This window comes from Panicum virgatum, chromosome 2N (genome assembly GCF_016808335.1).
Source record: "Panicum virgatum strain AP13 chromosome 2N, P.virgatum_v5, whole genome shotgun sequence".
Taxonomy (NCBI): Eukaryota; Viridiplantae; Streptophyta; class Magnoliopsida; order Poales; family Poaceae; genus Panicum; species Panicum virgatum.
This window is the reverse complement of record NC_053146.1, coordinates 19230357-19255710: the sequence shown is the minus strand read 5'-3', so window position 1 is coordinate 19255710 and position 25354 is coordinate 19230357. Positions and strand designations below refer to the sequence as shown.

The following is a 25354-nucleotide window of genomic DNA, read 5'->3' as shown; positions in this document are numbered from 1 at the left end:
GTACAACAAGAAAGTACACACAGGGCAAATACCTCCCGCAGTCACAACTAGCCACCTGCTACGTTGAGGCTGGAGCGAAACTCCGAGAAGGTCGAGGAGGGTAGTCCCTTGGTGAAGATGTCGGCAAACTGGGAGGTGGTCGGGACATGAAGGACCCAAACATCGCCGATGGCGACCCTGTCGCGCACAAAGTGCAAGTCGATCTCCACGTGCTTCGTCCGCTGATGCTGAACGGGGTTGGTGGAGAGATACACGGCGCTGACGTTGTCGCAGTAAATGAGCTTGCTCTTGGCGAGCGGCTGTGGAGCTCCGCCAAGAGCTGTCGTAGCCAGGACGCCTCCGCCACGCCGTTAGCGACAGCCCGGTACTCCGCCTCGGCACTGGAGCGGGAGACAACCGGCTGCCGCTTGGACGACCAGGAGACTAGGTTGCCGCCTAGGAAGATGGCGTAGCCGAAAGTAGAGCGGCGAGTGTCCGGACAACCAGCCCAGTCAGCGTCGGTGTAGACAACCAGCTCAGCAGAGGACGAGCGGTGATGGACCAAGCCGAGGTCCACAGTGCCACGGACGTAGCGGAGCAGACGCTTCAGCGCAGCAAGGTGTGACTCCCGGGGATCATGCATATGGAGACAGACCTGCTGAACAACGTAGGTGAGATTCGGCTTGGTGAAGGTGAGGTACTGCAAGGCACTGGCCAGTCTCCGGTAGGCAGTAGGATCAGCCACAGGATCCCCCAGATCAGCATACAGCTTCTCCTGAGTGTCGACAGGAGTGGAGATGACGCGCTGAAGCAACTGCTGACTGGAGGCTGTGAGCACAATGTCATCAACATAGAGCAGCAGATAGGCAGTCTCATCCCCACGGCGGTAGATGAAGAGAGACGTGTCAGACTTGGCCTCGGTGAACCCCAATGTCAGCAAGAACGTGGCGAACCGAGAATACCAAGCCCGAGGAGCCTGCTTCAGACCATATAGAGACTTGTTGAGCCGGCAGACCATGTCCGGCCGACTAGAGTCCACAAATCCCGCTGGCTGAGAGCAGTAGACTGTCTCTGACAGAGTGCCATGAAGAAATGCATTCTTCACATCTAGCTGGTGCACAGGCCAAGAGCAAGAGAGCGTAAGCGAGAGAACCGTGCGCACAGTAGCAGGCTTCACCACTGGACTGAAGGTCTCATCATAGTCCACACCAGGCCGCTGGGTGAAACCCCGGAGAACCCAGCGAGCCTTTGTAGCGCTCTAGTGTGTCGTCAGCCCGACGCTTATACGTCCAGATCCATTTGCTTGTGACCACATTGCAACCAGACGGACGCGGCACGAGGTCCCACGTCTAGTTAGCAAGAAGAGTCGCGTACTCCTCTTCCATCACGCGACGCCAGTGAGGATCCGCCAGGGTGTCGCGGACAGAGGAGGGTACCGGAGAGACCCGCGGCTCCCCCTCAGTGGCGGAGAGAGTCACGACCTGAGACATCATCCGCCGAGTCACCATTGGATGGATATGTCGAGGATCCCGATGGACGACTGGCGGGTGGTACACCGCCGGCTCGACACAAGAGCGAGGCGGTGGAGGCGGCGGCAGCGACGGCTCTGGTGTAGGCGTTGCAGGAGCCTTCGGAGCCGGCGGCGGCGTCAGTGTCGGCGCGCGAACGACACCGGTACACCTGCACCGGCTGAGCGTACCGCGGCGGCACCGGTGCCGGCGCCGAACGACGCTGGTACACCTCCACCGGCTGAGCGTACCGCGCAGGTGCAGGGGGAGGCACCGGGGCCGCGCGTGGCACAGCAGGGGACCCCGGGGCCGCGCACGGCACGACAGGGGGTCCTGAGACCGCGTGTGGCGCGATAGCGGGAACCGGGGCCGCGCTGGGCACAGCAGGGATCACCAAAAGCGGTGCCAGTGCACCGGGAAAATCTGCAGGGAAAGGACATACTGGTAAAGGTGGCTGAACCACCGGGTCAGTCGAAAACAACAACTCCAGCTCAGGGTTAGGAGAAGGTGTGGAGGAGGTGGAGTTGGGGAAATCCGACTCGTCAAACACGACGTGTCGGGAGATCAGGACGCGGCGAGAGGTGAGGTCAAAGCATCGGTACCCCTTGTGGTCTGGGGAGTAACCAAGAAACACACAACGAGTCGAGCGGGGCGCCAGCTTGTGAGAAGCAGTGGCGGAGATGTTAGGGTAACATGCACACCCGAAGACCCGAAGGTGATCGTAGCAAGGAGGGGTACCGAAAATAGTGTGGTGTGGAGTGAGAGCAGGAGAAGCAGTGGACGGAAGACGTTTAAGCAAGTAGGTGGCGGTGTGGAGGCTCTCAGCCCAGAAGCGCGGGGGCAGAGAGGCCTGGATCAGAAGGGTGCGCACGACGTCGTTCGTCGTGCGAATCATCCGCTCAGCCTTGCCGTTCCGAGGAGAGGTATACGGACAAGACATACGCAACTGAACACCCCGATAGAGGAAGAAGGAACGGGAGGTGAAGTTATCGAACTCACGCTCGTTGTCACACTGGACGGCTTTAATGGTGAGGTCGAACTGAGTGTATACCCAGGCAAAGAAGTGGAGGAGGGTGGGGAAGGTCTCAGACTATGCGTTTTTTTGTAATTCTCTGTAGAAGGAAATAATCAGATGTATTCCTCCAAATCCTAAAAGGGTGGGAAATATAGATCCTATACATGGGGCTCTAGATGAACCTCTATACATGGGCTCACATATACACCAACATTCTCGAAACAAAGTTGTCAAAACCCCTTCATTTTTAGCTTACATTCTTTCCTCCAGCTCCAGAACCAAGCCGCAGTGTGAATGTGATTCTGCAAACGATTCTTTTTCTTACACATTTTAAAAAACTGCAAGATCCATAAATATATATATATATATATATGGTAAATATTTTTTGCAAAAAATGTCAGATGTGCAGTGTAAAAAAATGAACAAGGTGGTACAACCCTCAACGTGTTCTCTTTTTTACAATGCACATATGAGCAACTTTAATTGTACATATCTGAATATATTTGCTTAATTTGTTTTTTTCCATCATGATGTATATATGTGAATATTCTGAGTTACTACATATGTAAAAGAACAAAATATACGTGTATACCTATGTGCCCGTTACTTCTTTTCAAGGAGACATCCTTTTGCTGCCATGTGTGTTAACGGCATGTATTGTATATATGTTGTAGATGTATACTATTTTTCTTTCTTTTTATGCAAAACACGGTCCAAACTCGAAACGAGACAGCTCACATACATGCACATGCATTCATCCCAATGAATAGATGCACACAAAACTACTGACTGGCCGGCAGATTCTGGAAACTAACGAAGTCATCACAGGCGGCTCGTTATCGAAAGAATAGCACCAATTAAATTCTGAAATAAATCAAGAAAAATGTGATCTCTAGTGCCGTGTTGAGGACTAGGATCTGAGTGGACATGTTCTACCATCAGAAATCTTACCCAGCTGAGGTATGTTCAGTTCGCTACTGTTTTCTTATTATAAAGACGGCGTAGACGTGTTTAGAAATACACCGCAACCGAAACTCTACTTTCACATTATAAATAAACTTTTAAAAGTATAATAGATTTATTGGCACAATAATCTTAAATTTTTTATAGACAATTATACACCTACACTCTTGTTAATATACTAAGATATTATGTTTCAAAAAGATATACTATCATTGTCTGTTTTTCAAATTTCCCTTCTAAATTCTTGCACCGAAGGAGCTCAATTCTGCAATCAGGCTTCAAAATTAAACTATATCATAATCTACATTAAAAAACAACTGATATGTTATATCGGTTTACACCACATAATTATTAATTATATCATTACAAGTATAATGACTTCCTCTACCTGACATGAGTTCCCCTTTGTCATCCCCTTCAAGTCTAATAGCCAGCCCTACTTCATACAGTTCATAGATGATGTCAATAGACAATAGTTCCTTTCTCGTCTTTCCATCCCTCTATCCTTTCCCTCCCTAGCCCGGAAGCCATAGTGTTCCAAAAAAAAACCCGGAAGCCATCTCGTCAATCTTCCTTCTGTTGATCTCATTGATTAAGAAGTTTTTCATAAATTTTTGGTACTTTTCCACTAGTAAAACAATTTATAAGTATTTATGAATCTATTTTTTGTTTTTTAAATCACAAAAAATTGTAGAAATATGGTAAAACAGTCACTGGAGTCCTATCTAAGCATGTTGTCAATCAAAAATCACCAACATGCTCTTTGAGTTACTGAAAAGTAGATATTGCTATTAATTGATAACTGCAGATGGCAAAAGGGTCAGAAAATTAAACAAAACATGTTTTGGGGGCCAAAAAGCCAAGTCCAAAAGAAAAAGGGTCAAGAAATTAAGCACAAATTTTTTTAGACCAAGAAAATGATTCTCTCTTTGTTAAACATCTAGCAATTTACTAGTAAAACAATGCGACTTTCTCATTTATTTATTTATTTATAAATGGGAGCACCTCGTAAATTCCATCCGGTAATTGGATTCCAGTCTCACATTTGTATTTGCCGGATTCGAAAATAGTAAGAGCTTGCCGCTAGGGTTCTTCCTGTTTCCCTGTCCGTTCCTATTTGGACGACAACCCCAAATCCCAAACCCACCCAAGAAGAAAGGGGAAAGCAAAAGAAGGTGCCTGGAGGCTAGGGTTTCTCGACGCCTCCACCGCCCTCTCCGCCATGGACGCGCAGCGAGCTCTCCTCGACGAGCTAATGGGCACAGGTGAGTACCACCAGATTCCCCATCTCCCGATTCCCCAACGCCGCCGCCCCAGGCCGCAACCCTACCCCTAACCTCGCCGTGGGTCCTGTCGTTTGCAGCCCGCAACCTGACGGAGGAGGAGAAGAAGGGGCACAAGGAGCTGAAGTGGGACGATCCCGACGTGTGCGCCCCCTACATGGCCCGATTCTGCCCCCACGACCTCTTCATTAACACCAAAAGCAACCTCGGTAAGGCCGCTCCTTTTTTTTTTGCGTTATGCGGTGAATTTTGCTGATGATAGGTGCGGATGGTGTGTTTGCAGGGCCGTGTTTGAGGATCCATGATCCGAAGCTCAAGGAGAGGTAAGAAAGTGATGCTAATTTGATTGAAATTTAGCTGCCATTTCTTGTAAGAAAAAATTCAGAAGGATTTATGGTGAGGTAATCTCTTAGCAATGTGTTATGTTTAGGGAGCAAAGTAGGTTAATTGGGTTGGTTGCAAGTGGGAAAAGAGAAACTTTCTTATTGGGAATCATAGGACGTGATACCAACATGATTGTTTCATATGAATCGCTGGATTTGTAGAGTTGAGCTAGTTTTTAGCTGGGGGGATTAAGCTGTCTTCCATTCCTATCAGGTTACAGATTTTGGTTTGATTGCTGCTTGTTTTGTACAAAATTAGACAGCACATCAGAACCATCCTATGAAATGATTATGCCATGACACTGTACCCAGTCTCATAAAGTGTAGGGAAAGTAGGATGCGTATAATGTGGTCGATGATATTGCTTGAGCCCCTTGGGCTGATTATATAGGAGTACATGGTTTGGAGGGCAAGTAGCGTCTCCTAGAGATAAGGAAGGTTATCCCGGGATTACAATCAATCCTAAACTAACCATATCCGGAGTTCCCTAATACACTCTAACATAAAGAAATAGCTGCCTCAGGATGAATGAAACATTCTACAGAAACAAACTCTCCCTAAATGATATTTTTATATCAGGACATTGAAAAATTGCTCACCACAATCATGAGAGAAATTTGATCATATCCGGTAAAAAGCCAAGATTGAATGCGTATTCTGAAGATTATAATGTATGTAAATTAAAATTGTGGATGAAATAAGTGAGAGTTGCCAGTATTTAAGAATTAAGAAGTGACTGCCTAGCCTTTGTAGGTGGAAATATGATCTAATTGGCACCCTCATTCCTAGCTGACGCCTAGCCCATCTTGCAAAACACTAGTGACTTTTGCCTGAGGGAGTAGGTTTTCTCTATCATCCAGATGAATATAAATGGGTGTTTGCCATTCAGAATTTCATGCTATCGTTTGATAGTTTGGGATTTATAAGAGTTCTGACAAGTTACATTACATGGGTAAATGCTCATAGTGCCAACAGTTCATAGAATGTAGATTTTCTACAAGTATGGGTATGCGCCCTACAACTTTTAACAGTTCTAAGACAAGTTGACAAGTTACCAACATCGAGCAATTTTGCTGTAAAACAGGTAAACCAAGTTATTAACATTTAATTCTTTGAATCAATGGTAGCTCACACAACAAAGACATTGATGTGCTCATACAACCTTTAGCAGTTCTGTCTAGCAAATACTTCGAAAACAAGTTGCCAAGTTACCAACATTGAGCAATTTTTCTGTAAAATAAGTGAACCAAGCTACTAACATTGAATAATTTGAATCAATGATGGTTCACAACAAAGACATTAATGTAATAGCTATTGGTTCATGAAGAATCCTGGGACAAGAAATTTGTATTTTTACCCTGCAATCAGTGAGGTGAGCAATAAAGTGGGTGTTATTGTACTAACTTGGATTTGGAACTTCAGTTTCATCTGTAGAGATTCTGTTGAACCAATAATTCACCCTCATATGATTATATGCTTAGCTATATTGGGTATTATATGTATATCTCACATGTGTTTTTGGGTAAGTGCAGCTTTGAGAAGTCTCCCAGGCATGATAGTTATATGCGTAAGTTTGAGGCAGAGCTTGCACAACAATGTGAGAAATTGGTGAGTTACCTCTTGCCTTCCCATAACTTTTTGACCAGTATATTTACCTTCATTTATTCTGTTGCAGGTAATGGATTTGGATAGAAAAATAAGGCGTGGTCGAGAAAGGTTGGCTCAAGATTCTGCTGTGCCAATGCCAATACCTGGAAAAATAGCTGAGCAGCTCTCAGCGCGAGAAGAACAGGTGAAGAAGCTGCTTGAGCAAATCGAGGAGCTTGGTGAGGCTGGTAAAGTGGATGAAGCTGAGGCACTTATGAGGAGGGTACTGACATGGAAGATCCATCTCGTTTCTTTATTATGTTTGAAAAAATACTTCATCAATTTGTGTAATTGTCATTTAATTTCTGGTTTGCAGGTAGACATTCTAAACGCTGAGAAGACAGCTTTAGCTAACCAAGCTGACAACAAAGTGGCCATGCTTGAGAAGAAGATGGAACTTTGCGAAACATGTGGATCATTCTTAGTTGCTGATGATGCTCTTGAGAGGACGCAGTCTCATGTGACTGGGAAACAGCACATAGGTTATGGCATGGTTAGAGATTTCCTAACGGAATACAAGGTGAAGTATCACTACATTAGAAGTATAAATACGGATTTAATTATCAAGTACTTATGGTTGTCTCTTACTGTCCAGGCTGCAAAAGAGAAGGCGAAAGAGGAAGAGAGGCTTGCAAGGGAGCAGAAAGCAGAGGAACGTCGGAAACAGAGGGGCAAAGAGTATGATAGTGGGGGCAGGGACAGTGGTATCCGGAGGGAGAGGTCTAGCGATCGTGACTATGACCGTGATCGTCAGTATGAGCGAAGCCGTGGAAGAGATAGGCCCTATGATCACAGAGATAGAGGATCAGAATATCGAAATAATTCCTTCAGAAATGGGAGGGATTCCGAAAGAGGCGGGCATAGATACAGGAGTGGTGATATGACAAACGACCGAGGGAGAATGCGGAGCAGGTCACGTTCTCCAAACAGGCATGGCTATGGAAGGTCTAGAAGTCCAGATCATTAGCTGAACATTTAGATAGTTTTATTCACATTTGGGACTCATGAGGTAGACCGTTCAATTTTGCTATTTATTACTGTACAATGGGTTTTATTGAAGTGTCGCACTCGTTTAAGTCTCTGCTCTGCTGTAACAGCTCTGTTGGAACCCTACAGTCTTCCTTTTTACATGGCAAAAAAAATCTCAGGTAGGTATCGATTGTCCTTCCAACAATTTTTGTGTCTCTGATATTTATATGTATGCTGAAGCTTTGTTTCGATATTTGGAATCGAAAGTTATTTTCTAAAAGCTGAAAATTAGTGCAATGAGACAAGTACTGGACTTCATTTTGGATGCTGATGTTTACATCCAATGGCAGGTAACCTTGAACATTAATGTTTTCATATTGCACAACTTTTTATTCCCCTCATAACTTTGCTAGAAACCTTTTTAATTTTGCTCAGTTGTGATTGGTCACTCGTTGCCTTAGATTTTTACACCACTCAGGCCAGGTACCTGTTTCTGCCAAAGATTATGTGTGATTGGGATTTTTGTAGATATAATTGTTATGAAGTAGTGTTGTCTTGAGGAAGAACAGTCCTACGAAATGATCATGGATATATTCTAATCACCGACATATTCTTTTTGAAACCTTGTAGTAGCTCTACAAGAGATCAGGTTTGTGTTGTACATAACCCCTGCTAAGAACCACCAGGATTGGAGGGTTCTTGACTGTCTGGTTATTGGCTCCAAGTCTAGCTCAAAGAGGTTCTGTTTCCACACATAATATTAGATGACTTCCGACAAGTTGTAGGGGCCTGTAATTGGTATGCTATTATAGTAGAGGTACAGTGTCGTCTGAATATGCAATACTACTATATCTGCTTGGGCTTCTCTGACAAGTCACACTTTGGATCAATTGGCGTTATGATTTCCTGGACCAATGTCTTACTGATGTCATGATGTTCATGTGACATTCCTAAACGGCTACGTTTCCTTTCTATCCTTGGCCATAGTTCAGTTGTGCGGAGGCTTCCCTGTTTGGCAATGAGAGAGAATGCTAAGCCAGGTTCTTTGGCACAATGAACTGTATGTGAACTGAAGGTGTCTAATTATTAGAAAAATTAGATTGATCTCCCTAACATGTGGCCAGGTGATTTCCATGTGCTATGTTGATAATAATTGAAGGTGGGTAGGTGCTGACGGAAGTGAGCAGCAGACAGTTCGCTCGTGCCATTTTAGTTCAGTTCATGCCTTTCAGGGTACGCGGACGCGGTGTACAACCTCATTTGAAGCCAAGTGCTGGGACATTGCTGATGCTGGAATTAGGGGTCTCGGCCCTAAACTAGTCCCAGGTTCAGTCTGAAGCATCCGGATGCTAAATGATCGCGATGTCTGCTGCGACGATTATCCAGGTTCAATGATGTGAAGCGCCCCAATGCTAATTGTTAGCGATGTTTGCTGCGACGAGTCATCCTTGTATGGGGTTGTTCGGTTTAAACAGTTAGTTCATCTAGAGTCCATTAGGGTCGTAGGAGTTTTTGGTTCCCCTCTGTTTCAAATATAAGTTGTTTTGGTAGATACATAGCTTTTGTTATTATGCAATGCACCTAGATATACACATATATCTACATACATAGCGAAAATTATACATCTAGAAATAGAAATACTAAAACGAAACGGCCTATAGTTTGGAACAGGAAATCGATCTATAGAAATGGAACGGAGGAAAACAATCTATAGAAATGGAACGGAGAAAGTACTAGACTACAATCTTGTGTTCGTGAGGGAGGTGATTCTAAACTAATCCATATCATTCCTCTCTAACAAAACAAAGTTGTTTGTGTTCAAAGTTAGTTAGGATGATCCATCACCAGTCTACTCTGCTACTCAAATCACAAGAGTAGGGCAAATGTCCGACCATCGAGGGCTCATCACCTTAATAAATAATAAGCAGGCCTTTCGTTGTACGGCGTTCCTTCGAGGTTGTAAAAGCCTTTTAGTAAAAGGCTTCCGTGTGAGATTAGAAAACAATCGCCAGTGGTGGTTTTGGCCACCAAAAAATAATAAGAGTCGAGCACAAGATCACGGATTTGAATCAGTTACACGAGGAAGATTTATTCCATAATTATTACCTTTAGCTTTTCCTTAATTAATCCAGCGACTGCATCTATCATATTCCTTATTTCTGTATACCACTTCTTGCTCCTCAGCCGGCCTCGTCACCCTCCTATGTCGCCCATCCGATTTACCATCCGATGGTTCAGATCGTTTCGAACAGAAACAGCTTCTCGCTCCAACTCCATCGGCAGCGGCTTCCTGCGCTCCTCTATTGGCTTCTCCTGATCCGCGCCGCAAAATATCTTCTTCTCCTGATCCGCGCCGCAAAATATCTTCCCAGCTTCTTCCTCTCCTCCTCCGAGCAGGACTTCGTCCGATCCCGCCGCCTCCCTTTCTTTCCCCTGCCTCCATCGGCGGCTCCACCCCCTGCGCCAGTCACACGCGGCCGTGGCCTCCCAACACGGGTGACGCCGGTCGCCGGCCGCCGCGGCCATGCGGCCACGCTAGGACGGTGGCACGAGGCCACCCGACGGCGCCACCGCCCCAGCACGGACCTGCGTGGTCGCCTCTTCTTTTGCCCCTGCTGCGGCTCCGCTCGGCACCTCGGTCTGCCCGCGGCGCGTCACCTCTTCCTCTCCGTTGCCCCGGCTCAGCTCAGCGACCGGATCTGGTGAGCCCTCACCCTCTTCTTCTCCTCCTCTATTCCATTGCTCCTCCCGTAGGCCCTCCATCCCTCCGTGTTCCCCTTCGTGCAGATGACTGGCCGCTGCTGCTGTGCTGCAGTACTACTCTTTGCTTACATGGCTGTATTCTTTGCAGCAAACCTTTTTCTTTGTTAGTACATGCATCTAAAGTGTTCTTCCTTTTTCTAGGTTGTTGTATTCAGAGATGCTGCAGTCCTTATGCTTAATTATGTTCATGAAATTAGACCGCATGATTTTAAGTTGGAGTACAGCTACTTCGAAATTAGCATGCATCTTTGACTGAATGGTAAGCTGGATTGCAACTACTTCAAAATTAAGATACATATTTGACTCAATGGAGAGGTACATCCTTAAGATATGTAGTAGCATGTGCCACAGCAGTTGCAATTTCCAAAATCAGTTAAAATTTTAGTATTTTAGTACATGTATCTAAAGTGTTCTTTCATTTTTTTAGGTTGTTATATTCAGAGATGCTGTAGTTCTTATACTAAATTATGTTCATGACATTCGAGCACAAGGTTTTAAGTTGGACTGCAGCTATTGCGAAAATAAGATGCATATTTGACTGAATGGTAAGTTGGAGTACAGCTATTTGAAAATTAAGATGCATATTTGACTGACTGGAGAGGTACATCCTGAAGATATGTAATAGCATGGGCCACATCAGTTACAATTTCCAAGCTCAGTTTAAATTCAAACATTTTACCATTTATAGTTGCATATAGCTATCCTCATGTAATATACAGTTCGTATTGTATGCTTTCTAGAATACTGAATACCTATTCCTTTCTTCATACATCTATCTGAAGTGTTCTTCCATTTTTTCAGGCCCATATATTCATAGATGTTGCAATTCATATAGTGAATTTTGATAATTAAATTCGAGCACAGGGTGTTAGTTTGGAACACATGAGTATTGGCCGTGGTTTGGGAATAGGTTATATGTTTCATACACCAGATAACATTCCTATCCTAGGACAGCTGATGCTTTCGCACTTTATTGAAACAAACTTGATACAGTACTTTATTGAGTAACTCTAACAATGCTTTGCAGGTTGCTCAGTTTCACAGGTTGTGGCTTAGTTTCGCTGGAATGTCCCACCTGCTTCCGAACTCCACTGGATGGGTCTTCGCTCTTGCCCTCCAGACTTTGATTGATTGCATAGGTAAAGTAATTCAGAAAATACTTCTGAAGTAATATGTATCTAGGTATGGCCTTCTAAACCTCGGTCAATGGTCTACATTAAACAGTCTATATTGTACAAATGATTATTTTGGCTTATATGCTTGGGTTTAGCTGAAATGCATGACTGAATTGATTACCTACACCTTTCTATAATACATGCATTTTGGCATACTTTTCACTATACCTCCGGATCTAAGTACTTCTCTATTTTACTGCCCTCCTCGGTTCCCATTGTCAGGTCAGGATTTAACTGAACAAAACTAGATCTCGGCTGCAAATTTTTTAGAGTATTTCAATTTAGGATTGGTAATTTTAGTTATATTTGTAAATTAGCTTTCGACACAAATCCAGTTTCTTAAATCTTAAAACATTTCATATCAGCTAGCTTATTTCATTGCGTGAATAGGGAAATAAACAGCTGCTCTAATGGTCTACATTTCCATGTGGTTGTCCTGATCAGAGGCATGCGCGGAGTTTCTCATGAACTGTAATTCATTGCAATTTCTATGAGAGGTACCTCAGAGACTCAGATCTCCATATTTCTGCCAACCTTTTGGTTCCAGAAATTCTATATGCCATATTTCCGACTTCCTGCCCCGTGTGAAGCACGGGGTACCCGCTAGTTAGTACTGTTACTACTGTGCACCGGAACAAGCTAAGCAGAGCCCAAAAAGAGAAAGAAGGGACGAAACATGTGGGACGCCGCCGGAGGGTGGCAAGGCCGCGAGGCTTCTGCCGGCCGGCCGGTCACTTGGCCGATTTGCTGTGAGGAGGAGCAGGGGAAGCGCTGCCGACCTGCGCGTCGTCGACCTTGCCCTCCACCTGCCCCCCCCCCCCCCCATCTTCTGCTTCTCCGCCTTCCCTCTCTCGATCGCCTCCTCCGCTTCCTCCCTGCCCTGCACGTATGATCGCGCGACGTCACGGCTGGGCACCGCACAATAAGCAGCGCCGGCGGCGGCGGCTAGATTACGAGCATGGTGGCAGTGCGCGTACCTCGACGGCCGTGTTCGTCGGCGAGCGCGAGCCGTGTACGGCGGCGCGGTTGGTCCCTTTCGCCACGGTTCCCATCGCCCGCCGTCCCAAGACGGCGACGCCGGCGAGGTGGCCGCCGCTGCTTCTGCGCGCCAACAACATCCTAGCTCTGTAGCTCAGCTGCTTTCTGCAGTCTCTGGGTGGGCCGAGCGCAGCACGCCAGCACGTGCGGTGCGGTTGACGCTTATGATGTGGCAGGGTCGATCGATGGATGGAGGAGACGTGTGCGCCTGCATGCGGGCGCAGCGCGATCGTGTGGCCACGTACGCATGCCAGCCGACGCGCTGTGTTAAAACAACTCATAATTAATACGGTTTAATATTGGTCCAGCCGCACGCATTCCAAGAAACGGGTGTTTGGTCTAGTGGTATGATTCTCGCTTCGGGTGCGAGAGGTCGCGAGTTCGATTCTCGCAACACCCCTTGTTTTTTTAGCCTTTTTCACATGTATTCTCTTTTTTTATTACGATTTTTCACATGTATTCTTTGACGGGAACTTTATTTGGTTTTTTCTTTCTGTTAGAAACTACATCGCTCGTTTATTTTCCAGCTGAACTCAGCATACTCTAGCGAGAAACAACGCTGGGTAAGCACCATTAATATGTAATATGATGGAGTTATTGGTAGAGGTTAAGCTTATGAATGGACATTACTAACGATTTGTAGAATTTCGCCAGGGTCAGCTGACCTCCAAAGAAGGATATATCCCCGTCCCTGCAAACAGCAAGTCAAAACAACAAAGGCCACGTAGCCTAATGGTTATAAAAACCTCACTTCATCAATTTTGATAATTTACTGGTTCAATCTTCGAAAATACTCATAGCAGTAGAATCTGCATCCATCTATTCAAAAGGATGAATATGTGTATGTTGTGAGTATCTGAATTGTACTATGTAATTAAAAAAAGATCGAGCAATGGAAAGCTTCTAATCATTGTGACTAAGATCGTATGGATCTACATAATTAAGTTTGCTCCTAGATTGATGGCTTAATTAAGGTTTAGTTTGCATCTAAAGGGTTTGGCAATTTAGACATCAAATTAAATCAAATTTGTGGCCAAGATTTCAAATGAGTAGGTTCACATATCACTAGCTGGCGGTCACCCCAGCCGCGAGCACGCAACGGTGCTGTGAAGGATAGAGGCAAGCAGCAACAGAGCGAGCGCTTGTGCAGCCTATTTGAAATGTAGCCGCCAGCAATAAGTGCCTCCAAACAAGTCCTCCCACTACAACTTAAAGAATCATTCAACACTACCATTAACTATTATCATTCCTTCGAACCAAACGATATATTAAATGATGCCACACCATGACACCCAAACTCCTGGGGCGACTATGTTCCATGAATCCTTGTATCAACCTGAAGCATAAACTCTGCAACGATTGGGCAGGTGATCATCCAAGCAAACAGCAATGTAACTTTTCCTGCCACTTTGCTGAAGGGGATTGTCTAGTGCATTGGGTGATCTTGCCACATTAAGCTGGATTAAATAAACTATTCAGTCCACCGAGCGCCTAACATCTTAGCCATAAAGCTATATCTGTCTGCAGCTTCGTCAATCTGAAATTAAAGGCAGGAAACCACATAAATGATTGAACTTGAAGGCTTGAAGCCAAAGCGATATTGAGAGAAACAGTTGCACAAACCAATTTTTGAGTTGGCCGGCCAGCTCCATGCCCTGACTTGCGGTCAATGCGACCAATTATTGGATTTGTTTGTGGGGAGTCCTCGGTACACAGGACATGCTGCAACGTCTATGAATAGCAATGGAAACATAGCAAGGACAAAAAAGCAAATATGTTATAACGAATTAACGAGCATCAAAAGGCAATTGTATCATGACACTTGGAACAAAATTTATAACCCAATGCAACTGTTATAAAACTGATTCATAAACAACATAAGATTCATATAATGTTAAATTTTCATTGAAGAGTAAACTGTTGCTAATAAAATCACAAAAAGAAAACCAACAAAAGGCATGGCCAGAACTATGCTCCAAAAAGAGGAAGAATATCAGAAGCCTGAACTGATGAGAGGCTCTGCTATTGGCATAGCAACAAGCCTGCTGCAGCCTAATGTGCACCCTACACACATGCTGCCATGGGCTGTCTCCATTGACAGTAAAGGCAACAATTTGCCATATCTCCTTTATGAGAGATTGGCTTTACAAAGAGATCTAATTTACCATTGAATCTAACTTCAAATAAATCTTATCTGTGGCTATGTATTTTATACACTATATCACCATCTACCCTGACATAGCATGGAAAAAGTTAAGGGTAATTAGCTTGTCTCTAAGACTGATACCATGCACCTGTGATAAGCTGGAAAAAAAATAGTATATACTACAATCCAAAATGTAGGTCATTTTAGCTGCCCTAAGTCAAACTTTCCACCAAATTTATAGAAAAATGCACCAACATCTGCAACATCAAATCAGTTTTCTTAGATCCACCACGAAATGTCTTGATAGTGCATTTATTTGGTGTTTTAGATGTTAATATATTTTTCTTAAAAACTTGGTCAAAGTTAGAGAAGGTTGACTTAGGATCACTAAATGACCTACATTTTGGAAAAGAGGGAGAGCCAAATAAGCATAAAAGCACTCCTGAATTCTGACAATATTGGAAAGATCAGTAAAAGATTTTCCAAAACGAAAAAAGGGAATACTTTGCTGCATCACTAGCATATATAAGATAATATTTCTTCAATATACAGCTATCAATATATTGACCTTTTTCGTTTCAAATGAGAGCTCAGAGAGACAGAATACAAAAAATGAACTTACTGCTAATAACTTTAGTGAATGCAATGGCACAACACGATCGTCATGATCAGCTGTCAGCAACATGGTTGCTGGATACTGGCATTGGCTACCAGAGCTTTGCTCCCAAGGTCTCCGCACATTATGAAGGGGAGAATATCTTGTATTAATCAGAGCAGCAAACAGAAAAAAAAAGGATCAGGATATTAGGATAAACTCAATAATTTAGTCCCTTGTTTTAATCTCAGATTTTCTTTTTTGAATTGAAGTCTCAGTTTCTCTTTATCTCTACTGCTCTTTCCGTGATTATCAGTTGGTTTCAATGCTGCAAGGAGGGCGTTTAGAGGTATGATTTATAATTTACCCAACATCCAATCAGGCATTCCCCAGGTAAGGCACGCGATGCAAGCCAAATTTTCTAGTATCCCTTAATTAGCATATCAGAATAACTACCCCTGGTAGCTATAGAAATATAATTTTTGAAAAAAAAAATCAATAATTTGGCTTGATGATTTTCTGAACAGCCCAATAATAAGTACAATGTCAGTAGAGATGTAATTCAGCAACTCAGATAGTATACAATGATGTTGGAAATAACAGAAAGTCAGAGCAGCCATACTTGATGAGCCATTGGAACTCTTCTTCCTTATCTGAACAACCATAGTCTGTAGTCCAGGCATGGCCTATACAAAACAAGAAGCACTAACTGTTATACAGGTAATGGGATATAGATAATCAGAAGAAATGCAGAATAACAGAAAACAAGGAAAATTGAAATGGCCTAAGTTTGCATCCCCAGATATCTCATTTTGGAGCAACCATCAAGAAATCTGTCAAAGGCCAAAACTCAAAAGACCCCTGCCTGTCATCGCTTCTTAGCATCAGACGGATCATGTCTGTCACTTATTAGCAGCACATGGATCCTGTTGAATATGCTGGAGTCGGAAGGGAAGAAAACACCAATGATGCAGAGCAGAAACTGATGGTTGAAAAGATGGTGGAGGCTATCTAATGGGCAGTGTGCAATAGGGCACTGGTGAATTCCTCCAACCAACACAGAAGCCAAAGCTAAACTAAAGAATAACACAGGCAGAGAAGCTTGAGATGTGTGGATCGTGAGGTTAGAGAAACAAGAAAGGTATAAAGATGGGAGCAAGAGCTGACGGCTGACACTACAGCAGCCACAGTGACTTCCCGCATGGACATCAGCATGCATCACTGCGAGCCAAAGTTAGACACTATCTTGCTGGTTGCCATAGCGGCATGATGCTGGTGCTCATTGCTCTATAGTGGCTGAAGACCAATGGCAGTGAGAACTCCAGATCAGTGCAAGAGGGGGGTGGAGAGTGGGGAGTTGCAGGATTTTCAGAGTGGTTATATGACTTTATTTAAACATACCAATCGTAAACTTGTGGAAGCGGAGCATGTCCATGACACCAACATGAGCAAGAGCACACCCAAAGAGATCAGGCCGCTGCAACACAGTATGTGAGTTGGAACTTATGTATTGCAATATGATTGGACCAAAAAAAATGGGTAAAATGAGGGTTTACTATATTACCTGATTGATGGAAGCAGCAATCAGAAGACCACCATTGCTTCCACCTTCAATACATAGTCGGCTGGAACTGGTGTAACCAGTAGAAATGAGGAATTCAGCACAAGCAGCAAAGTCATCAAAACAATTTTGTTTCATTGCAAGTGCTCCAGCTTTGTGCCACTCCTCCCCATATTCTCCACCGCCACGAATGTTTGCTACACAGACAACAAAACCCATGTTCTTGCATAGCACAAGACGACCAACGCTGAATGAAGGAGTTAAGCTTATGTTGAATCCTCCATAACCATATAGCAAAGTTGGGTGTGATCCATCGAGATTGATATCTTTCTTAGACATTAAGAACATGGGAATTTTGGTTCCATCCTTACTAGGGACAAAAACCTGAGTAGTTGGTAAAAACAATATTATGGTTAATAAACAAACATCTCATCCAGAAAAAATTATTCAGACCAGCAAAAAGAAGAGCACATTAACTTAAGAGCAAAAACTACTCATATGAAAATACAAGTTCTTAATATCTAGAACCATAGCTAAAAAAATTCAAAGGCTGAAAGTTACAGATATTATAATAGTAGAACGCAGAACAAATATGTACAGGTAAGATATCTACCTGCTTAACCTGAAAACTTGTGCGATCAAATCCAGGGACTGAAATTTCTCGAAACATCTTCATTTCAGGGATTGCAGGTGACAAGTTACACCTGTAAATAATACCTGGAGAAAGAAAGCTCGTGAAGCCAATAAATACTTCCTTATCTTCCCGTCTGCAGGAGATCTCTGAAACAGAACCAATCTCTAGAGGCAACTGATGAATTAGATTTCCAGTTCTAAGATCTCTTAACTGCAGAATATGCTTAACATCTGACATATAACACACCAACAGTTGGTTATTGTTAACAGCGTCAGCTGACTCAAGCACATCTTTTTCGTGCTCAGGAAGAACATCAGTCCACAGTTCTGGGTTCTTGATATTTACCCTCACCAGCTTATTCCTAGGGGCACTTTTATTGGTCAAAAATGTAAATTCATCACCATCATTGGCCACAACTTGATATTGAGCATCAAAATTGTCAATAAGCTTGACAAATGGAAGCATTTCCTGTCTCTCTCTGAAGCCCTCTATTCCTTGAGGAAGAGAAGAAATTTCACAATAGTATAACTTATTGACAGGGTCGCAACCTTCATAGACAGTCAATATGATGTACTGCCAAAAACATGATGTTAAGAATTTTTTTAATGCATCAGAAAAGACTTTGGGAAGGTTCCTTAAAGATGAAGACATAAGTTTATAGATTCCTCTATTATCCAAAATTAATATGCAGAGTACACAATCTAATTTTATTTATTAGAACATCCCTGTATAAATGACACAAGTGAGTAGCGTCAGCAGGTTACCTTTCCATCTTCAGTGACTGAGGCACCAAAGGAGTACTTAGAGTGTTCAGGATCTTTCCAGCACAATACGTCCTCTGACTGATTGGTTCCCAAAACATGGTAATATATCTGATGATTAAGGTTGATGTTTGTCTCAGTTCCAGCATCCAGCTCCCCTCCTTCTCTATAGAAATAAATGAGGGAAAAAGACAGGTGATGATTCTGCTCAAGTGCTTCAGAGCAAACAGATTTGACCAATTCAACAAAAACACTGAATAGAGATGATGATAGGTCGTGGAGACATTAACCACACATGAGCTTATTTCTTAGCTAATTCTAACATTCATATTTGTGAAATTATAATATTATATTGATTTGCTATTTGTTGTCTTTGACTTTGCTTGACTATTCCCAAGGTGATAAATTAGACAAAAGAGATTAATAGAAGGAGCAAGACTTAGCCACACAGAGTTACTGCTGTGTATGTACTGCTGGCACATGGGCCAAAAGGTGAAACAGGCTGGCAGCTGAAAACATCAAGAGGTGTTGAATTCCCAAAAGAACTGAGACTGGAGAAATCAAGCAATCCATGCAAAACAGTATTATCAAAATGAACTGGAGTTTTTTTTTTACAACCAATCTGAGAGCAAAATGTAAGCCCATCAGATGCATATCATATCCAGAAATTAACATGGGAGTTGCGACAGAACCACAAACCACCCATGCCAAGTATGTGTCCGAGTAACAGGCAGTATGAGTTTTGCATTCAAACAGGCCATGAGTTGGTAAGGTTTGCTAAACCAAGTGATAAAAAAGTAACCGGGAACTCTCTTCCAAGAATACTATGCGCTTTCCTTTGGTGATTACAGAAATGGGTATTTCACATCAATGTGAGGCAAACATCACAAATAACAGAGAAGAGTAGATGTATGTGTATACATTATATGCAAGCGCTTGTATTGACTAGACGTTGTCTTTTATCTATCTTTTCCATATTGTTACAACAATAAGAAGCCTTTTGGTGCCAAGAAATTTGGGTTTTGTGACTTTTGTCACATTGCATTAGCTATCTACCAGAAAAATCCATAACAATATGTAGGACTACATCAATGCTGGAAAAGGCAGTTGCTAAGTTAAAAAAAGTAGGGAAAATCAGTATGGCCTACCTAGGTGCTGGATACCGACTATAGAAAAAACCTTTCCCATCATGAGTCCAACTGATAGAAGAGAACTTCACCTGCATCATGAAGAGCCAAGACTTGGTTAAAAGAACCAACAAACAAGCACTATTGCACTGCTATTTGCACAAAGGAAAACTAAGCCTCTAGCAGTCAAGTGGCAAGTGGTGATTGCCTACCCAGGACAGTTTGTCAGGCATAGGTTGCTTGTTAGTAACATTCATCACATGAATAGAGACCCAATCACTACCACTTTCACTTAACCCGTAAGCAATGTAGTTTCCATCCTCACTAATTGAATATGTTGAAAGAGCAACTGTCCCATCCTTGCTTAGAGTATTTGGATCCAAAAGAACCTCTGCCTTTCCATCCAATTCATCCTGCAATGTCAACATAGAATATGGCACATTTAAACTCCAGTAATATCACTATTACGCATTATTAGCATACTAAAGGAGAACAATTTGCATTACACTGAACAATACTAACACCCCATATACTAAGATAAGCTTAAAATGTAGTTTTCAATGCTGCATTGCTGCCAAGGTCTCAGTCCTTGTCTCCTTGGCATACAGCCCGCCACTCATGTCCACTTGTCCAGTAAAATTCAATTCAATCCTAGACCTTGGCATCAAAGCAATCATTATCCAGCATTCCACCATGTCAAGTAATAATAATGCAACCATGCCAGGTGGACCTTATCTGTAATCAGGTGTGGCAATCCACCATGGTAAGTAGTCCATTGATCTGTTTGTACTTCTTTGTTCCATCTTTATAGGAAAGACGCGCAAGGATTGCGACAACTTGACAAAAGCCATCACCGGAAGGGTCAGTGAGTTTGACATATTTCCCTATTTATTTTTATTCTCATGGTATTGGCAGAGGAGGGGGGGGTATTGGTGAACTGGTTGGAGTGCTGGCAGCTGCAGGTGGTGTTGGATGCCCAGTGGGCTGGCACTAGCGCAGGGGAGCTCAAAAATGGAGAGTTTAGTGCGGTGCAAGTGACGGTTGTGGGTCTGGTGATGGCTGGGAGGTGGCGGCAAAGACGCAAGGGAGTGAACAGAGGTGAAATTGAGGAAGGAAGACGACAAAAAGTAAGGCTACGATGTTGATCATTGGACGGCTAATGGGCAAACAAGATTGAACGCCCAAAAAATATCATGCACTTGATTACTAGCATCTTCTCAATTGTTTGTCCGTAGCAACATCCGTGCATTTAACTAGCGCCAACAATCATCACAATAGGTCAATGCCAAAGAGACGTTAAGACATGTGAGACGAATTTTTCTTATGCGATCCAAGAAAATAGCATGGAACAAATTGATTTCCCTTATTCCAACCTCTATTTATCCCCTATAGCTCTAAACATCAGATCTACCGCCCGGTGCTTCCACTTCCAGCTAAGGAAAGTTCGTGGCGTACCTGCATGTAGAGTACGCTCTGGGCCTGGAGGCCGGAGTTGTGGAAGTAGAAGTACTTGTTCCCGCGGCGGAACGGCGCGGCGTAGCGCGGGTGGTCGAACAGCCGCGTGACCTCGCGACGCAGGTTCTCCCTGTCGGGGCACCCGGCGAGCACCGTCTCAGCCAGCTCCGCCTGTTTCGCCACGAGCTCCTTCGTCTCCTCCGAGTCCGGGTCCTCCAGCCTGCGTCGGCGCAAGGCATAACCACAAGCGAGCGAAACTTGACTATTCAGAAGACGTGCGCGGTTGCTTACCAGCGATAGGGATCGGAAACCTGAACGCCGTGGTAGTCGTCGACGACGGAATCGTCGCGGCGGGCTGGCGGGTACGCGAGGCGGGCGGCGTCGCCAGCTACAGAGCCCATGGCGACGCGTGGGAGGAGCGGGAGGCGGCGGGGGCGAGACGGCCGCGGGAGGAAGAAGGGTTTGAGAGGACGGCGTGAAAGGAGAAGGCGGAGGGGAACGGATTTATGCTGGAGAAGAAGCATTGCCGGCGGGGGGAGTCACGGGTATGTGGGACTGACCCTGGGCTGACCCAATCGTTTCTTTTCTACGCGAGGTTGGGGCAATCTTTTGTTATCCCTCTTTTTTTATTTCCGGCAGTTTTTACTGAAAGATTTAAAATTTTCAAGACATAACGAAATTTACAAGAACTGAAGTTTTATTTTTGCAAAGGATGGTGTCCTTCTATAAAATAGGTGACACTTGAACTTTTTATATGATGAATGTTAAGGTGGGTAGTATAATTATTATCTCGCACATCTATCACTGTCAGGGTTTTTTTATTTATTCATCTGGGTTCAGCCATATCGGGAAGCAAATTTAGTTACAAATTTTGAGAGAAGTTGTACCAAATTAAGGATTAACGCAAATCCCAAATTAAGCTTGAGCACTTTCGGATCACGATTTATATGGTTGATAAGTGTAACTGAAAATAGTAAATAAAGGGCACTGAAGCATTTTGTATTTAGTTTTGGGATATGATGAGATGGGTTAGGGTTAGATTACGATGCCATCCGTCTATTTGGTACAAAAAGGGTAGAACTTGGATCATTCTAGTTTGATTAATACCTCAAACTTGATTTTATGCACAATTTTAGGATACTTAAATGTGTACTTGTACAAACAATTATGGAAGCTGTCACTATATGCAATTATTTAGAGATATTAGACATTTGTAGGGACTCATTAGTGCTTGTAAGTTCGTTCCATCAGATGATATGTTATTCAGAGTATACATGTTGGATCCAACCTAATCGACCGAGGGGGGTAGTGGTATGGGAGAATAATTATATGATCTAATTTGACACTACAATAATTAGTTTTCTTTGCATAGCTCTTCTTTAGTAAGTTTTTTATTTGGACCTCTAGTGGAAATATCTAAAAACTAGACCCTCTATACGGCATTGTGGCATTTCATGTCATAGGTCAATAGCACGATGCCTTGTGTTTTGGCATCGTAGTGTGCCATGTAGGATCCAACATGGTTGGGGAGAAAATACACAAAGGCAAAGACTATGATATTTTGTTGTTGATATATAACTTCATGACTAATAGGGCCATGTGCTATTAATATGATGCTAAAACCTATAGCGTTGTACTATAAGACATATTTCCGCCCACTCTAAATCCTCTCCACCTTAGCCTAGTTCAATTCGAACTAAGCGGTTCGAAAGCAAACGACCCTATTCCCTCCCCACTCGTCTGCCCCTCCAAATCTAGGTTGAGTTTTTCACGTGGAATCACACATATTGAGGTATTCTTCTCTTAATATCTTCCTTTGTAATAAGTAGTTTTGTTTGATTTGGTTAGCATTACGAGAAACCCTAGGTATGAAACCCTAGGTAGTAGTTGAGCACTTGATGATGTTTGTTTTCATCGATTTCTTCAAAGTTGTTGCTATAATTAGGTTGTCATCTACATGATTGGACTCAAGTACTTATAATTGGTGAGTAAGTTTGGTTGATGGGGCTAGGAGGTGGCTGCCGCAGGCAGGCTAGGGTCTCGCGGCGGCGAGACCCTAGCCCGCCTGCGGTTGGGTGGTGGCAGGGGCAGGGAAACCTGGGAAGAAGGCAGTGTCTGGAGGTAGAAGATGAAGAAAAATAGTTAGATTTTGATCGAGTGGTCCAAAAAAATCAAGTGATTGTTTTCTTAGTGGCAAAATCGACGCTTTACTCTCTATAGCGTATGATACAGCCTACAATACGAAAGGTCGAAAGGAGGCAAAGGAAAGAACATTCTAGTTAGAACAGCAAGATCTGAATTTTTAATACAAAATTATAATGTAATTAAGGATAATGCTCTAGTGCTGCAAAATAACAAAACTAGGTCACAATCGTCTTCCGGGTGGACAACTGAGCAGATGAAATTTGTTGTTTTCGTCGACTGGACGGACAAAATCCTTACCTTGTCTATAGGGTGGACGATTTCTCCGGTAGTATACGAGGCCCACGGTATTTCATCCAGTGGGCAGATAAAATCTAGATTTTTGTCTGACGAGAGTATGAAATTTGGGTTTCATCCATTGAGCGGAAGAAATTTGCCTCTCACACCTCCTCTCGTGGTCTTCTCTCTCTTGTTGTCCTCTTTCTCGCGCGCTCTATCTCTCTATCTTGTCGCGTCTCTCTCTTGCGCGGGGCAGCAGGCGGGGGACCACGCAGCGCAGCGGTTGCGGTCGGGGCATGGGGTGTGGCTTGGGGCGACGGCTACGGCGGGGTTGCGGCCACTGAGGGCCCGCACGCGCGCGAAAGGCTGGGCTGCAGGGCTGGCAAGGTTTTTTTTCATAAATTTATGTTTTGTATTAATGTGTTGTATTAAGTGTTTGATATAAATTTAAGTCTAAATTAGTGTCTACATTTTGATTTAGATTAGGGTTAGATTTTGATTAGGATTTGCAGTAAATTTTAGTTTAAATTAGGGTCTAGATTTAGATATAGATTATGGTTTAGATTTGGATTAGGGTTTGCACTAAAATTTATTTTAAATTAGGGTTTGGATTTAGATATAGGTTAGTGTTTACATTCAGATTAGGGTTGCACTAAATTTTAGATTTAGATTTAGATTTGGATTAGGGTTTGCACTTAATGTAAGCATCGTAATATGTACGTATGTCATATAATGTAGATTAGGAATCTGACATGGTAGATATGAAATGTAGTCATATAATGTAGATTAGGAATCTGACGCGATATATATGAAATGTAGTCAGATTGTAGTACAATCTATACTTTTGCGACATATAACTGGTAATCTAAATTCGTAGCAGGTGGTATCCCTTTCAAGCCTAAATCAGATTAGGATATTTTATGAGATCGGAGAGATCGTTCATGGCCTGTCGGGTGTTGATTTGTGTTTGTTTCCTCATATCACCATTGACCATCCAACCCTGATTGTGCTAACACAAGGGATTTGAAAGATTGGTTCATGATGTTGTTTCAAATGGATGGAAATATTTATTCAGACACGATTTATTGCCTGTAGACATTAATCTAGTCATGACTGATAGAGTAGTTTAGGTGGTGCAATGTTCCGTTAACTATTCTAGTTCAACCATATCTAAAATCGATTGTTGGTGAGACAAGATCATCGCAACTGCCCGAGAAAAAGAGTGGTTGATGTGGTGATGTGCCATTGAACCAATTAGGGATCAGAGAGGAAGATGTCACTCAGACGAAGGAAATTGATGTTGATGATGTGGCTGATGGTGGAGAAAGAGTCCAAGGGGTTGTTGAAGATCTAGCAGCCGTTGACCGCAACACCATTAAAGAAGAGGAAAATCTGACTATGGAGGACGACACGGACGACGACGAAGAAGAAGAAGATGATACCATGGCCACATAGGCTCTTGTTCCAGAAGAATAAAATAGGTTAGATGTGTCGAGTATGGAAGCTATAGATATGCATGAGTCTCGGTACCAATATGGTTGCAGCATGATTAAGCGGGATCAATTATTTCCAAATAAACAAGAATTAAAGGACATGTTGTCACGATTGACGGTGACGTCAATAAGAGAGGTGTTTGTCAAGATTTCAAGTCCATCAAAATACAATGTAAGTGTGGGGCACCCAGCTTCACCTTCTATGTATACGCATACAAGCTGATGAATGAGATCCATTGAATTGCTTCTATAGTGCAGAATCACAGCTGCATGCTACAGAACTTAGGAAAGAGACACCGTAACTTGACAACATCTCTGATTATGAATGAATTATATTGTGAGATAATGAGAAGAGGGATATGGAGTGCTCCTTTATCCAGCAAGCAGTTTGGAGACAATTCAAATATGAAATTACATATCAGAAAGATTGGCGAGCGA

General features: G+C 43.3%; 3 protein-coding genes, 1 long non-coding RNA gene and 1 other non-coding gene across 9 annotated transcripts; 4 read left to right on the top strand and 1 right to left on the bottom strand.

Annotated features, from left to right (window-relative positions):
- Positions 1-4502: 4502 nt before the first annotated feature.
- Positions 4503-9301, top strand: LOC120659940 (luc7-like protein 3). Of its 5 annotated transcripts, none has more exons than XR_005669288.1 (9): positions 4503-4730; positions 4829-4957; positions 5032-5071; positions 6664-6739; positions 6807-7001; positions 7095-7298; positions 7374-7787; positions 7876-7926; positions 8015-8662. XR_005669288.1 is itself a non-coding variant. In XM_039938212.1 (8 exons), exons 1-7 carry the CDS (start codon positions 4688-4690, stop codon positions 7743-7745), a joined length of 1059 nt encoding a protein of 352 aa, XP_039794146.1. In that variant the 5' UTR covers positions 4503-4687; the 3' UTR covers positions 7746-7787; positions 7876-9301. The 5 variants fall into 5 exon arrangements, 2 of the variants coding, with proteins under 2 accessions (XP_039794146.1, XP_039794147.1); XR_005669289.1 differs by having other exon boundaries at positions 7374-7926; positions 8015-8097; positions 8378-8653; XR_005669287.1 differs by having other exon boundaries at positions 7374-7926; positions 8015-8653.
- LOC120662468 (wiskott-Aldrich syndrome protein homolog 1-like) lies at positions 9110-11850 on the top strand. The gene is made up of 4 exons (XM_039941610.1): positions 9110-9133; positions 9880-10449; positions 10652-10654; positions 11538-11850. The coding sequence occupies exons 1-4, from the start codon at positions 9110-9112 to the stop codon at positions 11679-11681; spliced, it is 741 nt and encodes a 246-aa protein (XP_039797544.1). The 3' UTR covers positions 11682-11850.
- A 653-nt stretch (positions 11851-12503) lies between these two features.
- Positions 12504-13643, top strand: LOC120659941. The gene is made up of 2 exons (XR_005669290.1): positions 12504-13286; positions 13367-13643. It is a non-coding gene; the product is annotated as an uncharacterized LOC120659941 (long non-coding RNA).
- Positions 13052-13123, top strand: TRNAP-CGG. Its single transcript has one exon. It is a non-coding gene; the product is annotated as a tRNA-Pro (tRNA).
- A 96-nt stretch (positions 13644-13739) lies between the features above and the next one.
- On the bottom strand, positions 13740-21573 carry LOC120659938 (prolyl endopeptidase-like). Its single transcript, XM_039938211.1, has 12 exons — positions 21294-21573; positions 21003-21222; positions 19760-19960; positions 19569-19639; positions 18424-18586; positions 17639-18232; positions 17029-17409; positions 16866-16941; positions 16087-16150; positions 15492-15627; positions 14347-14454; positions 13740-14260 (listed from the first exon to the last, which is right to left on the bottom strand). Exons 1-12 carry the CDS (start codon positions 21524-21526, stop codon positions 14195-14197), a joined length of 2313 nt encoding a protein of 770 aa, XP_039794145.1. The 5' UTR covers positions 21527-21573; the 3' UTR covers positions 13740-14194.
- Positions 21574-25354: the final 3781 nt, after the last annotated feature.